Source organism: Anopheles moucheti, chromosome 3, assembly GCF_943734755.1.
Source record: "Anopheles moucheti chromosome 3, idAnoMoucSN_F20_07, whole genome shotgun sequence".
In the NCBI taxonomy this organism is placed as follows: domain Eukaryota; kingdom Metazoa; phylum Arthropoda; class Insecta; order Diptera; family Culicidae; genus Anopheles; species Anopheles moucheti.
The window spans coordinates 50438691-50453531 of record NC_069141.1 but is presented as its reverse complement, the minus strand read 5'-3'; the positions used below and the strand labels follow the sequence as shown (position 1 = coordinate 50453531).

Genomic DNA, 14841 nt, shown 5'->3' with positions numbered 1-14841 from the left:
TTCATCATAGCGCAATTGTTCTTGTGTCCCACTCTGAACAAACCAGTCGATTGATCGTTAGACTTCATGAATCATCTTGCTATTCTTCAGAAAACTGTGCGCCCCGGAGAATTAAACTGAAGCTCTGTTCAACAACAATAAATTACTAAAAACTACCAATCTCATAAATTAAGAACCTATTTGAAGGTAACAGCTTCAAACCGACCCATTAGACATTAGTTCCAGGCGTAAAATAATAGATTTCCGCGCTTTCTTTTTCTTAACGCAGCATTTCATTGACTAGTTTCGATTGCGCTCAATTCACGTGCAGCTGGTCCATCACTTCCAGGTCACTGTTCGATCTGCGTCGAGTTGAAGTAGGAGTTCTGCATCAGGTAGAGCTTATCGATGTGCGTAATGCTGCCGGCCATGTTCGACATCATCGAACCGATGGTATTGTTGTTGTGATTGACTAGCTGCTGTGGGCCATTATGTACACCGGGAGGGCCGGAACATGTGCCAATCCCACCACCATTGCTGCTAAGGTTTGGCTGAAGATCGAGATTTTGTAATGACATTGTATCGGACGTTGCCTCGTCCACATTGTCGAAACTTTCGTCTAGCGAAATGTCTGAACTGCACAGGCTGGCATCGGAATTGTCGGGAAAATCTGGAACAAGACCCGGACACAAAATAGAAAGATTTATTAATGTCTAGAAAGCGTAGATAGTGGGGGCGGTAAGGTCAACACTTACCGGGCGAGTACGGGAGGTTCGGATTCAACGGTTGACTGGACGAGCTGTACGAACTGTCCAGACCCAGATAGTGGCTGTGATCGCTGCTCGGCGATTCCAACTTGATCGACTTATCCTCCTTATCCGAGTGGTTCTTCTCACCATCTGCCCCGCTAGCGTTCGTCTTAGATTTTCGCGAAATCTTTTTCATTTTCGCCCGCTGGTTTTGGAACCACACCTGAACTACCCGTACAGAGAGACCGGTATCTTTTGCCAATGCTTCCCTTACCTTGCGGCAAGGTTTCGGTGACACATCGAACGAAGCTTTAAACTGACGCCGCTGCGCAGAGGTCAGGATCGTCCGGGGTCGCTTCGGCCCACGACGACCGTCGCGCGTCCGGAGTCCATCGTCGAGCAGATACTCGTCGCCATCGCCGTACAGGTGTGCCGTAGGTGGAAGATGCGTTGGATGCGGTAAACCACCACCAGCACCGTGATGGTGATGCATGGCAGCTGCGGCCGCCGCCGCTGCCGCAGCGCCGTAGAAATCTTTCTCCAGGTCATGCTGACAGATTAGTTTGCCGGCACGGATGGAGAATGGTTCACCTTTCTGTAGCGGCCGATTGCAGGTGTAACACAGGAAGCAGTGCAGATGGTAGACGAGATGTTTCGCCCGCATTACCAACTCGCTCGGTGCGATACGTTCTCCGCAGCCGTAACAGTCCCGCTGCTGGCCGTGCTGTTGGTGCTGGTGCTGCTGCTGATGAACGGATGACACACCGAAAATCCTACCAAGAGTTAGAGGCAGAGGGAGAAACAATTTAGCAACTGCACCACCGGACGATTTGAAGGCAAGTTTTGTGTGACGCGCACAGCCCAAGGAAGGGGAACCTGGATTCTCATTACACTGTCGATCGCGTGGTTGTCGCATAACCAGTACCCAGATCGTGCCATGGTGATAATGAGTCGCCGACGGCATAGTGGGCCACCCAGGCAAGGTACACTTCTGTCTGAACTTTACCGCTGTGCAAACGGGTTCTACTGGATCCACAACAACCGTATACCGTGCGAGGTGTGTTGGTCACCTGTCCGTAATGGTGTGATGCCTATCATTCATATCTGTGTCTCTAGCATTGAATTGGAATTGGCAGTTGTAGGGCGTGAAACATTTTTAGACCGTGGCTTATTTTTGGTAAATCTGCTATTTTATGCTGGCTTTACTTAACTTTTAAACATTACTTTACTTCTTCAATCTGGTAAATTGTTTGACGAGAAGAGGAAGCGCGTGCGCGTCGCAGAGCAATTGTTTTTTTGTTTGTTTCTAATTATGCTAAATCTCACCGATAGTAATCGTCCTTGCAATAGACCTTGGTGTTTTTGGTGTAGCACGTTTGGTTTAGCTGAATGCGGCATATGCAGCAAAGAAGGCACTGCTCGTGCCAGAACTGGTCCGGGGAGAGCTTCATGAAGTAGCGATCCTTTATCTTTTGTCCGCATCCTTCACATATTTCCTGCGTCTTTTCACTCTTGATTGTACCGACGATATCTGCCCAATGGGAAAAAATGGAAAAGATTTATATAAATATTAATTTATTTGATAGAAATAATAAGACACGAATGTTTTTGCTGAATTTTGGTGACCGTTGCTGCTTTTTTTTAAGGCGGTATAATGATTGTTTTTTGAATATTAAGAAATAATTAACAAATAAAACAAATAGTTAACTTGTAGCACAATATGTGGTAAATAAAACAGTTTATTTAGTACTCGTTAGTAAATATAGGAAACACCGTCATCGAGAACACATTTAACTGATTTCTTCACACTTTATTGAAAAAAAAGGTACTTATGTCATTGGAACAGGTACTTGCCGGTCAAATCTAGTGGGTTGAGGGCAGACCTTTTGCAACACATAATTCCAAATTCCACCGGAAGCAGTCGGTTGAGCCTCGAACGGAAACGTTATGCAACCGGGTAATACTGGTTGGGGGCCATACAATCTACCGGCACTATTTATTGTCAAAATCAAACAACACGACTTTAAGAGATTTTTCAATGCTTGCGATTTCAAATTCATCTAGAGAGCGTAATTATCTCTAACTAATGTGATTCTCCGAATGGTTTAAACGTGGATCTAATTTTATCTATATCGGTCCCCTCGCAATTATAAAAAAGTTAATAGATTATTTGAGTACTTAATAGAAATACACATACATTAATGCATAATCCATCGCACTATGTATTGAATGTATTTCATAAAAATATCAATGAAACTATTTAGCTTTTGTAGGAATGTAGGCGTATCTAAACCGATCCTCTAGCACTCATCAAGAACGTATTGGAATTTGATTACTTAGTAGAAGTATATCTAATAACCCTATTATATCAATTCATGCTGTGGCAGGAACAGATCCGGATGAAATTTGGTTTGGTTGGAATATCCCGGTTGTGTCGTCTAGTACTTCTTCTATGCGAATTGAGAGTGCAGGTTCAACATTATCTGAATAGATTTAAGATATAGTAGGCACTGGTCGAACGTGACATCACTACCGACTACTGAGTAGAGAACGTATCATTGCTCCAAACGAAGCGACGACTAAAAATCCTTCAAGGTTTGGCACTTTCCACACGGCCAAGAGCTTTGTACAAACTCATTGCCCAATTTGATTTAAAATGCGATAAAAACGCATTTCGATTTAACACGTGTAAATAAACATAGTTAATTGTTCACGGGACTTCGAGTACGACGGATGTGCATGAATTAATGGCAAATGCGTGGTAGTGCACAGATTAATGCTCACACTGCAACAAACACCCAAGCGGGCTCCCCCATGTGACATGGAGATAAGTTGTATCGTATCGTATTTGTATAGTTTGGCATGAGAACGGCGTATGGACGGACACTTTCAAGTGCATAAGCAAACAACACCCACACTGGTCCAAAATGCAAAAAAAAAAAAACGGAGCGGATACAAGGCTACAATCGCAATAAAATGGTCTTGTTTATTTGGGGTAATGCTGAATGGAATGGAGGGGGGACCTGGGAAATTCGGAATGACCTGACGTTATGCTCAATCGCAAAACTTTTGTCACCAGAGTGAGGAATACAAACGAAGGTTAAACGATGTTTTGTTTTGTTTGCACTGAATGCTGTACTGGTAGTGTCCTGTATATGGCGCTGTGGGGGGTGGTTGTGCGTGTGTTGGTATTTATGGATCCCGACGATCGGTCATTTATCAACTGCTTGTGAGTTATGAGTGTGCGGTAATTTTTCACTACGACTCCCCCGGGGGACAAAGCCTTCGCTTATGTGGGTCATGAATGGGTGGGAAGGTGGTCGTTTTACACAGCGAAAGTGATGAATTTACTATGGTGTAATAAAAATAAAAATATAACTGAAAAACAAAAATGGAAGAAGCATGAAAATGGCCACCCGGCAAAACGGGCCATTATGACATTAAATTTCAAACCATTTGATTTAAGTACGCGCGTCAAGGCAATGGCGCTGATGCAATGGCTACTTAGTTGATCATTTTTGTAAACGATAAAAACTGGGAAGGTGTAATGACCGTTTGACCGATTTGAAGAATTAAAAGAAAATTCTTGTTGGTTTGGTTTTGATTGAAGTGATAATTAACAATTTTATTGATAATTGTTGGAACAATTTCCATTCGCTGCATCTTTATTCTTCCGTTTGGAACGAGAAACGTGAGGCTTGTTTTTCAACCTTTGCCACATGGTGACACTATTTACCGACGGTGAATATGCAAACAACGCAATGTACCTTACGCAGGGATATTGTGTTGGTGGCCCTTATCAGCTGTTTAGTTAGCGCGTGCTTCCTTCCACCCACTCGCATACATGTCTAATGCTTCGTGTGTTCCGCAATTTGTTCGATGGAGTTTGGGGTGGTCTGTTTGCTTGGGTCGGTTTTTACACAGGTGCGAAGCAAGAACTCAGCATACGATAGTACAATAACAATAAATCATGTACAAAATCATACAACATGCAGCACGAGCAGAACAACGACGAAACGATAAAGCTGGAATGTGTTTTTTGTATTCCTTTCGTTTTTATCTCCATATCGTCCCTGTATTGCATTTTTTTATATGATTGCATTTGGCTAATCAATATCACGATCATGTGTTTCAATTCCCGCAAAGGATTGACGTTGCGTTTTTCAATTGGGGAAAACACTGTTGTTATTTGTTGATTGTTTGTAAAACAGGTCTTTTTCCCTATTATCAGACAACATTTCAGAGATTAGGTTTGGGTAACTGTGGAAACATTTTGATGGACATACATTACAGATTTTTTTAAATTAAATACAGTTAGCACATTCTTACCCAGCCAACCAGACTACGACCACAGAGTCTGATTAGGGTCGTAGAATTTTCATTTGTTCTACACTACGACTTTGTGGTCGTAAAAGCAGATTGGTTCGAAATCGTGCTATTTTATATCATGCCAACAGAGAATAAATGGGAATAAAAACAGAAACTTTTCAAATGACTGGAAAACTTTCAATATTTAACTGTTTCGTTCTTAAAAGTTTTCACAAATTTCGTTCAATTGCCGAAGACTTGAAATACAACGAAAATTGCTTTGTCAAATTTGGCATTGCCATTTGACATTCCAACGCGTGCTTTATCTCATATGAATTGATAGAGATTTGGAGAGGTTTAATTTGGATTTATTTGTGGTTTGTGGTTGTGTGAATTAAATTAAAGTGAAATATCAAAAGAAAACTACGCGCAAAACTTAAAAAAAGTGGTGTTTTGTACCGACGAAATCGACTTCTGGACGAACTGAGAAACGAAGATACTGCTCATACTGCCGCAGAGCTACAATTTAACCAAACTGATGATGGTTTGTTTTATTGTCTATTATTTAGACTATTGGTTAAAATTTAACAGTAATTCATTCTTCGTTTAAGGTGTAGTGAAACCAGGTTGTGACACAGCAGAAGAGCTTGTTGGCGATGCATCGTTCATCGATGAGAAGGAAGATAACGCTGTTCCTAGTGTCTCCGGCAGCTCTAGTGATGATGAATGTGAGACTGACGAAGAGGTCATTGATTTGGCGAATTTCATGTTGATTTGTATGAACTGTCATCACAAACTCGACGAAGAAATAATAAAGAACGAATATATTTCAACGAAGGATTTTAACGGTTGAATTATTTCATTTAAACTTTTGCAAGAAATGAAACTGCGTTGGAAATTTCACGACAAAAATGAAATATTTCAATTTTATGGTTCATATGCTATAATTATGGCCCGTTTTAAATATTTCACGAAGTCTTATAATTGCTGCTGTAAGTAATGCTTTAAGACCGCTATACGACCGTCCTATATCGGTCTTAGAAGGGTCGGATATCGGGTTTTGGCTAACTGGGTAGCAGCATCTAGCAGCAATAAAAAAACGACTCAGCTAGATTTATAGATTTAACTGCCATTTACCACATCATCTATAATAATTCGTTATGATAAACTTTTCTGATTCATTTGCTATTAACTTTATTAGTTACATGCATTTGCTGCAGAGCAAAGTTCGTCTAATTGTTTACTGTTTGTTGATTTCTTGTAAAATTGTGTTTTAGTATTTTTAAAATTGGTTGTAAAAAACCATGTTTTGTTTGTTACTAATATCAATATAAAGTTGTTTTAAAAGTTTCATTTTGCACTATATTTCTAAACCACTGCGCACTACACTATCGTATCGTAGTTTTGCAAATAAGTTATGTTGGTTGACCCTACGTCGTATGCTTGCATGACGTCAAGTCGTATGCCTGCTGACGGCTTTAGTAATTTACCCATTAAAGTTTGAACATTAAAGCTACAAACTTTTCCACGGGCAACATCATGAACGCTTTAAGCTCCGGCAAAGGATCGTCTTACACCAGCGGCGGAAATGGCCCATCGATATTTTTAGCTTCTTGAAGAACACATTACCGCCTCTCAATTGACGCGGTGATGCGTATGAATTTGTGGCCCGCGCTTGGAAGCTAAAGTGGGAAGAGTTCCCAATAGCGTCCGTCTTCCATCGGTCTTAAGCGCGTCCTCTTAAAGTTAAGAGTTAAGAGCCAGCGAAGCGAATATCGATTACGGTCATTTTTGGTGGCCTTAGATTGGCCACCCGGTGAAACGGTTCGTTCCTCCTTCGTCCTGGCAAAGGGTTTTGGTGAGGGAGGGGTCAAATTTTCCAACTCACTTTTTCCGTACCAGGAAACGGACAGTGGAAGTGGAAGGTTAAGAACCGGATCCAATCCAACCAAACGGCAGGATGTCCGATCCGGACTAGGTTTGTGGCTGCCGAGTGGAGTATTCAAAAGGTCGGTAAGCACAGTTGAGTACTTTATTCCAACCAGCAAAACCCGATGCCGGTTAGTCAATGTTTAGTTGAAGTGTTAACTTTCCACGGCCAGGCCTCGGTATTATGTGCTCGCATTTTCTCAAACTTCCTCCACTGCCGTCCACCTGCAGCACTTCCGATACTTATGCCTCATGCCACTCGAGCTCGAAATTTGCGAAATGTGTCTTCGCCGTTTTGGAGCGGGCGCTAATGGTCGTAGCTTGAGCAAATCGAGCCATCGTAATAGGAATGTTGGCCCGAAGGATCATCGAAGGTTGGTAAGGCTAAAACCCCCGGGGGAAAAGTTAAAGTGGCCACAGTATCTTCAACATTTCCACTTTCCATTAAACCCACCACACGGGCCATCGACGGTAATGCAATCGGTTAACGCGAGAGTAAAGATTGCTGCTCCGGAGCTTGAGTTCCTTCCTACCACTCGACCAACTCTTGGTGATGGTTCTCCAAAAATGGCGTCCCGTAGATTGGTGCTGGAATTGATTAAAAGATATCCTTACGTCCTTGTTACATGCAAGGCGTCCCTTCTTCGCCAAAAAAAGATTATCTCTTTCTCTGTCGCTTGCTGTTTGAAGCTGTTCGCATGCGCTTTCCATCGCGGTGTAGGTCACCTCGTGTACCATTTTCCCTCGTACCGCACTATCTTCTCCGCGAAGAAAAAAAATAGAAGAAGAAGGCTTGCTGTAAAGCATCTTCCGCGAAAAACCAGTTAACCAACCGTTGGGGTTTTGTATGAGGCTCTCGTATTGTTTTTGCTTTGTTTAGGAAACTTTGCCTTTTGCGTACAGATTATTCCGCAAGGGCGGCTCCCCAGGAAGTGGGGCTTGTTTACCCGTGTGCAAATATTTCCGAATCCATCGAACCTCGTCGAGTTCCCTGTGTGACTTCCTTCCGGTGCGAGCCGGTTCTGAGCAACCGATTTGATTTTGAGCTAAGTAAGAGCACCTTCGGATTGGGGTTAATCTTGCCAAAGGGTAAATTTTCATTCAAATGATAATTTCGCGATTAAATTAAAATAAATTAAAAAAAATCTAAACGACAGGAAAACAACAAACATTTAAATTTACTAAAACGGTTATAACAGTCATAAAATTCAGTTATAACATTCAGAACATCCAGATTGTTTGTTATATGGAAACGGTTTGCAAATGAACTTGAGTTCTTCAAATCGTGTTAATCTCCAGCGTGCGTCCAACTCCGTCCGTTAGCGTTTTAGTCTATTACATATCCGTTAAGTATTTCCTGTTGTAACACAAACTGTTACGTAAAAAATCTGTATCAGTGACTGCTATTTAAAAATTGTTTTGTATTATTTCGAGTGGGCTTAGCAATCCGTTGATTGACCAATCAATAACTACATCAGTACAGACATTTTCCGCGTTATGTGACACACGAGTTATGCGAATTTTAAATTTGGACAGTTCGTGTAATTTTATATGAGGAATTCAGTTTTTTTTATTTGTCAAAATTTAAAATCTTCCCAAAAATACGTTTCAGTTTACTTTGATAAAAAATGTTTTTGGTAAAATTCTACTCTCATTTGCTACTCTAAAGACATAACAATTATGAATGTGTTTCGTAACGTGCAAAGAAGTGTCCGATCGACGAATACTAAATATAGACAATATTATTAAAAGAATTCGACTTACGCGAACGCGATTATTCACGTGCACTCGGGAAATGACTGTAAACTAAGCTTTTAATCAATAGCAGATATTACTGCTTGGTTATGTTGCTCTACGTCTTACAGTTTAACAATTTAATACGTTACATTGTATCGTCTAAAGGTTGTATTTGTAACGCTAATTAACAGTTCATGCAATCTCACAAAGTGCATGTATTTAACACGGAAACTTATATGATGCATCTTTTACATTCAATGTTGAAATTGCAGGACTATGGCTTGATAAAATATTCTCTATTCTGTTTTTTTTAAGTTAATCAACAACGTAATTCTTCACAAACTCTTTTTAAAGTTCATTTGCGATCCATTTCAATGATTGGAGAGTGTATTTTTAATTGTCAGCAAATAATTCTCAACAAAACCTGACTAAAAACAAATGTTGTCAGGATGCAAATAGCGGCGCCGGTCATCACACGAACGGACGGGACCAAAATCCCATCCGGACCAATCCCTCGTACGCAGGAATTACTATCAAGCTTACGGGTAAATAAAGTCACAGAAAGCCACAAATGGCAGGCCTAGAAACATTTTCAACAACATGATTTAGAAAATATAAATGCAAAATGTAAAGCAGCTGATAGATCTAAAGCTTTTAAATGAAATAAAACCTAAGATTCAAATAATTTTAGTTTAGTGTCACAAATGACCCGAATTCTTAAGTATCTGTTCTAGCGATTTATAACATGACATGTTTCGTGTCCACCTACCTGTCCGTTCGTTACCGTCGAGCATGTTATTATTATCCTTTAAATTAGTGTCGGCGTTTGGTGCTGGTGGTGGTAGACCGGTGTTAATGTTGAGATTGTGATAAAACTCCAGCATCTTTTTTAAATTCTCCTGCGTGGGACGCTGTTTAATCACTCAAATTTGTTTTTTTATTGGTCAGATTTTCACTAGCTTTAAAAAAAGATCATTGAGGGTTTTCGAGTTGTTCCGATGGTGTCTAGATCGATAACAATTGCACATAGAATTACACACTCGGTTGCCCACACTGTCGCCCACATCCAATACACTCACGTATTTAAGCACGCAAATCAAACGAACGAGACTCCCTTTTAGAAATGGAGAACCAAGTATTGTCGTGTTTTAAAACACACTTTGCACTGTACTGTTTCCGACTTGTGGTAACATTTCTTCACAATCAATTCTTCACATCAACCCCTGCTGATACGCACGGCACACGGATCGATGTATTTCTTCGTCGATGTTTTCGTGGGTCTCTGGAACGTCGCGGTTGCACACCAAACACGTCCGTACGCTACGAACGACAAAACGCATGTGCGACAGATTCGAACCAGTCAGTCCGGCTGATTCCCGCCGGTGTAGGGTTCCATCCAGGCGTTTTCACTTCGTCCATGCTTTGGAAACTCTGGTTTACTGTGTGAGCGTGTGTGCGTGTGAGATAGTGTGTAAAGGAAAACGCAAATGCAATCGTGAAAAACGTTCGCAAGAGAGTGTGCTCTCACCGCACACTGTTCAGCTGATGGTGGAAAAATGGGCGCCGAAGCACGGTATACGCATTGAAGAAGGGGAAGAACGAACCAAAGTGCTTTGGGTAGGGGTGTCAAAATAAGGGGGTGAAAAGTTCCGCTCCAATCCAGACGGTAGGTCGTTGGTTGAGGCACCAACGTAAGCGAATGCTTCAAAAATCGGTGGTTTATCGATAAATCGATTCCCAGACCAGACTCTGTGTGCGTGTGTGGTGTGTGGTCGAAGAAATGCAGCTGGCAGAAGAATCTGTGCATTTCGAAGGCATCGAACGCGTATAGCGCATGTGCCATGGCCATGGTGCGATGATTGTCCCAGGTAAGACGTAGCCACGCCTGTTTCGATGAATAACGTAGATAACAACAGTAAAAACAATCTGTTCTACTTTTTTATTGTGTAGCGAGGGGAAAACGACAAACCGGTGGAAAATGTGTGTAAATATGAAATCGAATTCGACAGTTTTGGTGAAACAACAAAACCGTTTCCATACAACAACATTCCATAGCAAGAGTTTATAATCGTCCTAAGTTTTTAAAATTTTTTCAAATTTATCTAGTGTAGCGCTTGATTATTTTACAACTTTGAGCAAGAATCAATATTATTCTTCAACAGCTTTTTGTTTTTTTTTCATTAATTTTACTCTATATTATCTACAGTATTATCTACAAGAATGTTAAATTAGATTTGTGTATATAAATTTCATAAATGAAATACTAGTTAACTGTTTTCAATAGTGGATGGGCGGGCGGGTCAGTAATAGAGGTTAATGTACACGACAGGACCGATTTCTAACCCTGTGCGCAGAAATGAAAGTGCACCTACTCAGTAATGCAGTCATAGAAAACCAGCAATTATGTGGTGCTGTTTATATTGCTTGATTATAATTAAAATAACAATAAAAAAGATTATAAAACAGCATAAATCTTTAAAGAAACTTTTTAATTGAATTTTTTTGAAATTAAAATTTGTAAGGCCTGGCCGTGCTCATGGAAATACGAAAGTAAAATTTGTGTATTTAAGTAAAAATATTTTGAAGCATTTAAAATATACATAAAAATAGAATATTGGAGATTATTTGGAAATTGTTGTAATTGGAATTTGTTGTAAACGTAATGAGGGGCAGAAGGCTATCCACTACGTATAGCGGTGTTCAATAATAAAAGTATTAATTTTGTTTTGTATCTCAATCATCATTGAACCATTCAATGCTTGAAATAAATAGAAAAATTCGAAAAATCTTAAAGCATGACAAACACACATATAATTATTAAAACAAGTAACCGATGACACAAAGGGATTGTTTTTCTAAAATATAAAATATAAAAACGATAATGAAACTTTCCGTTTTGAAAAAGGCCGTTTTCATATTTACACACCCATCGTCTTTGTCCCCAAAATCACCACAGCAACAAATCGTAATGGCGGAGAGTTACTTCGGTTGCTTCTTTACACTGGTGGACAACACTGGTTGCCTTGTAATGTCCAAACAACGGTACGGTGTTGGGCAAGATTGAAAGTACACTTTTGGAACAATCCTACAGTTCTTCGGTGAAAGTCATTATTTTACAACACGAATGAGGTTAGTTATGAGGTTAGTTTGGTTTTAATTGTTACTGTTGATAGTTTGAACTGGATGGTCAGTCGTTAGGCTGTGCCATTTTGTTTAACATCACATACGTTTACTGTAAATGTTGGTACCTCTATTTTGCATTTCGCTAACAAAATGATTGTTTTTGTTGCAAAAAGATTAAAAATAACTTTTCTATCGTATATGCATTCGATGTCTCACGTAGAGTAATTTCTTTGGTTTTAGTTTTATACGCAAAGTTCACTTACGTTAGAGGTTCGCAGAAGCATGAGGATTTTAATTATTTTTATGAAGTGGTCTATGTTTGTCTCTCAGAACTATGACAACTGTGTAACCTCGGATACTAATAGTATTTTGTGACTTTGCAAGCCACTAATAATCATCAATTTTGTTATATTAATTATATTAAATGTTATTTATATTTAATTATATTTGTTACAGCACAAATGATCACAAAATAGAATATAGTTAGTTTAAAAGATATAACATTAAGGTTTGACACTATTTTTTCTTCTATGCTACAACTTGATACAGCGGACGAAGAACGTAGAAATTGTAAAAGTTTCTTACTCCGGTTAGAAACCGATGAAGGCTTCAGAACAATAACACAAACAAAAGCGCACTGTTGTACTTAAGAGATACGCTTTCTTTTATTTCGCTGCTCGTACTTTAGTGAAATTCCGCTCACGAAAACACCATTCCGTCCTGAATGCTGATGAGAATGGTTTTGCATTTTTATCGCGTTGCTTTCGTTGCCAATATGTATGAATGTGTTTATATACACTTTTTTTTCGTGGGTTGCTTTACCACAGCAGAGCAAGTGTACGCCTGGGACTGGAGAGAAAGAAATCTCCCCGTGAAAGACGACGACGCTTGACGTTTGAACAAATAAATATGGCGCCAATCCTTGAGCGAGAGCTGCCATTCTTCGCGGGACGATGATCTTGCCAATTTTTTTGTTTCTTGTTTATGATTTCCTCCCTGCCTTCTGTACCTTGACGTACACGTAGTACAAGGCGCTTTTTTGTATGTGTGTGATAGCTCATGCGGGTTACTATGGTAGCATCCTTGAGCGTAGCGCCGTAGTGTCTTCGTATTCTTGCGTGTGCGGATCGTACGCGAGTTGCGTACATTTTCGCTTGCTCCAGTTACCATTTGCCGTGTTTCATTTATGTCTTTGCATACCTTAAAAATATTTAAAGTTTGTTATATTTTTAATGGTTGATTTTGAATATTGAAGAATGCACCGAATCATTACGTATGCTTGCGTAAAGAAGCAGTGGTTAGCAATGTTTTTTTTTGCAAAATTTAAAGCCGTTTTCTTTTTTTAATTTATTTTTTTATTGATTCCATCGGTGTTGGCTAAATGGCTATTATGACATTTAACTTATATTATTAAATATTTATTTTATTTTCTCTTTGATATTTTAGTAAATTTCGTTATAAAATTCATGATATGTTGCATTGGGCATAACGTGATGACATTAAATTTAGAGCCCATCGCTTTGACGTTAATTTACATATATTCTGTACAACTACAAGGGCTTAACCAAAATATGACAACATTAATATAGAATTTGTTGTATTCAATGTTGAAAAGTGTATATCATTATTTGAAGGGTTGAAATATTGGATTTCAGATATTTTCGAAAGCTATATCTATTGTTTATACTTGACAGTCAAAATAAAGTATTTTGAACATGTATCTTAAAGTTTCCAAAATCTCAATTCTTCATAAACTCTTAGAAACTAGTGGTAGTTAAAAAGAATATTTAATAAAATATATAGGCAGGATTTTTATTCCTTTTTCTTGAAGAATAATGTTTCAGGGATATTTGGCATAAATTACTTGTAGGGCTTTTCTATTCGATTTCATTAAATAATATGCTGTCAATAAATGTAACGACGTCAGTATCGTGATTCCATTGGTGTTCATATTATAAATTGATTTCGGTTTGTTTCATAACCGAAAAATTGACCAGTTTTTAGATAAAAATAGTTGTTAAACATCCGTCCTTTTGCATCAACTGAAAATTCTAAAGTTTGTTATGACATTAACAGATCTAAGGACATTATTTTAAATTATCGCACTATTTTAATCCTGGTGGGTTTTGACGAAGAGCAACGCATTTCCTCTTTAATGTGTATACTTTCATTTGGAAGCATCATCAATCCCGTATAGTATAGTAGGTCCAACTAGAAGTTTTTCATTAATTATTCATTCAAGCAATTCTCTTATATTTTCGGCTTGTTTTCGCGATTTCATTTCGCTAATCATTTGAATGTTTGATATTCACTCAACTGTGCATGCGATTCCATATCAATTACCATGTTTACCTTATTCGTTTTTCGCGTTATTCAGTGAAGTGTGATTTATTTTATCTTTCGCGTAACCCTGTTACGTACCCTGTTGCCTTACGATTTACTTTACCGCGTTGTCGGATACTCGCTACTAGCTTCGAAGAACGGATCGGATGCGATTTTGTCTCGGTCCTGTCGTGTGTGTTACCTGCGCCACTGCCAATACACCAACGGGTCGTGCCGTGGCATTTAAACTTAATTCAATTGAAAACGATCGGAATAATTTATTTGATTTTGGATTTCGAGAAATAAAATAAACAGTAAAGGCACAGTTGGATTGATAAAACAAGAAGAAAAAAACAACTGAAAAATATGTCTAAAGCTGTGTAAAAAAGTGTCAGCGCTGCGATGGAGCTGGAGATGGAGTAGTACACTGAACATATTTTCCTTTTTAATTCACCACTTTAACGGCGAAACGTATTTTCAGCTCCTTCGGGACACTTCAGCACACAGGCTCAGGTTCCCTATTCCTCTACTCACTTGTACTTTTTCTTTCGTTTTCAATTCCGAATGCCTTGACACCTTTCGCTCAAGATGGTGTGAATGGTTCCGGCTGTTTCGCTCTTCCTTTCCGTGGCACACACTTTTCACGACACGGTCCCATTGTAATTTTTTAATAAAGTTCAACAGCGTTACGGCT

General features: G+C 39.2%; 1 protein-coding gene across 1 annotated transcript; it reads right to left on the bottom strand.

The window, feature by feature from the left end:
* Positions 1–112: 112 nt before the first annotated feature.
* On the bottom strand, positions 113–9586 carry LOC128304248 (LIM homeobox transcription factor 1-beta-like). Its single transcript, XM_053041407.1, has 4 exons — positions 9472–9586; positions 2055–2259; positions 735–1501; positions 113–649 (listed from the first exon to the last, which is right to left on the bottom strand). Exons 1-4 carry the CDS (start codon positions 9584–9586, stop codon positions 330–332), a joined length of 1407 nt encoding a protein of 468 aa, XP_052897367.1. The 3' UTR covers positions 113–329.
* Between the last annotated feature and the right edge of the window lie 5255 nt (positions 9587–14841).

Bases quoted from the DNA above. Each gene is read 5' to 3' on its own strand.
- LOC128304248 (XM_053041407.1), bottom strand. From the start codon at position 9,586: ATGCTGGAGTTTTATCACAATCTCAACATTAACACCGGTCTACCACCA. The intron at 2,260-9,471 runs GTAGGTGGACAC...CCCATTGGGCAG, and splicing joins CGACGGTAACGAACGGACAG to ATATCGTCGGTACAATCAAG. The intron at 1,502-2,054 runs GTGAGATTTAGC...AACTCTTGGTAG, and splicing joins TGCAAGGACGATTACTATCG to GATTTTCGGTGTGTCATCCG.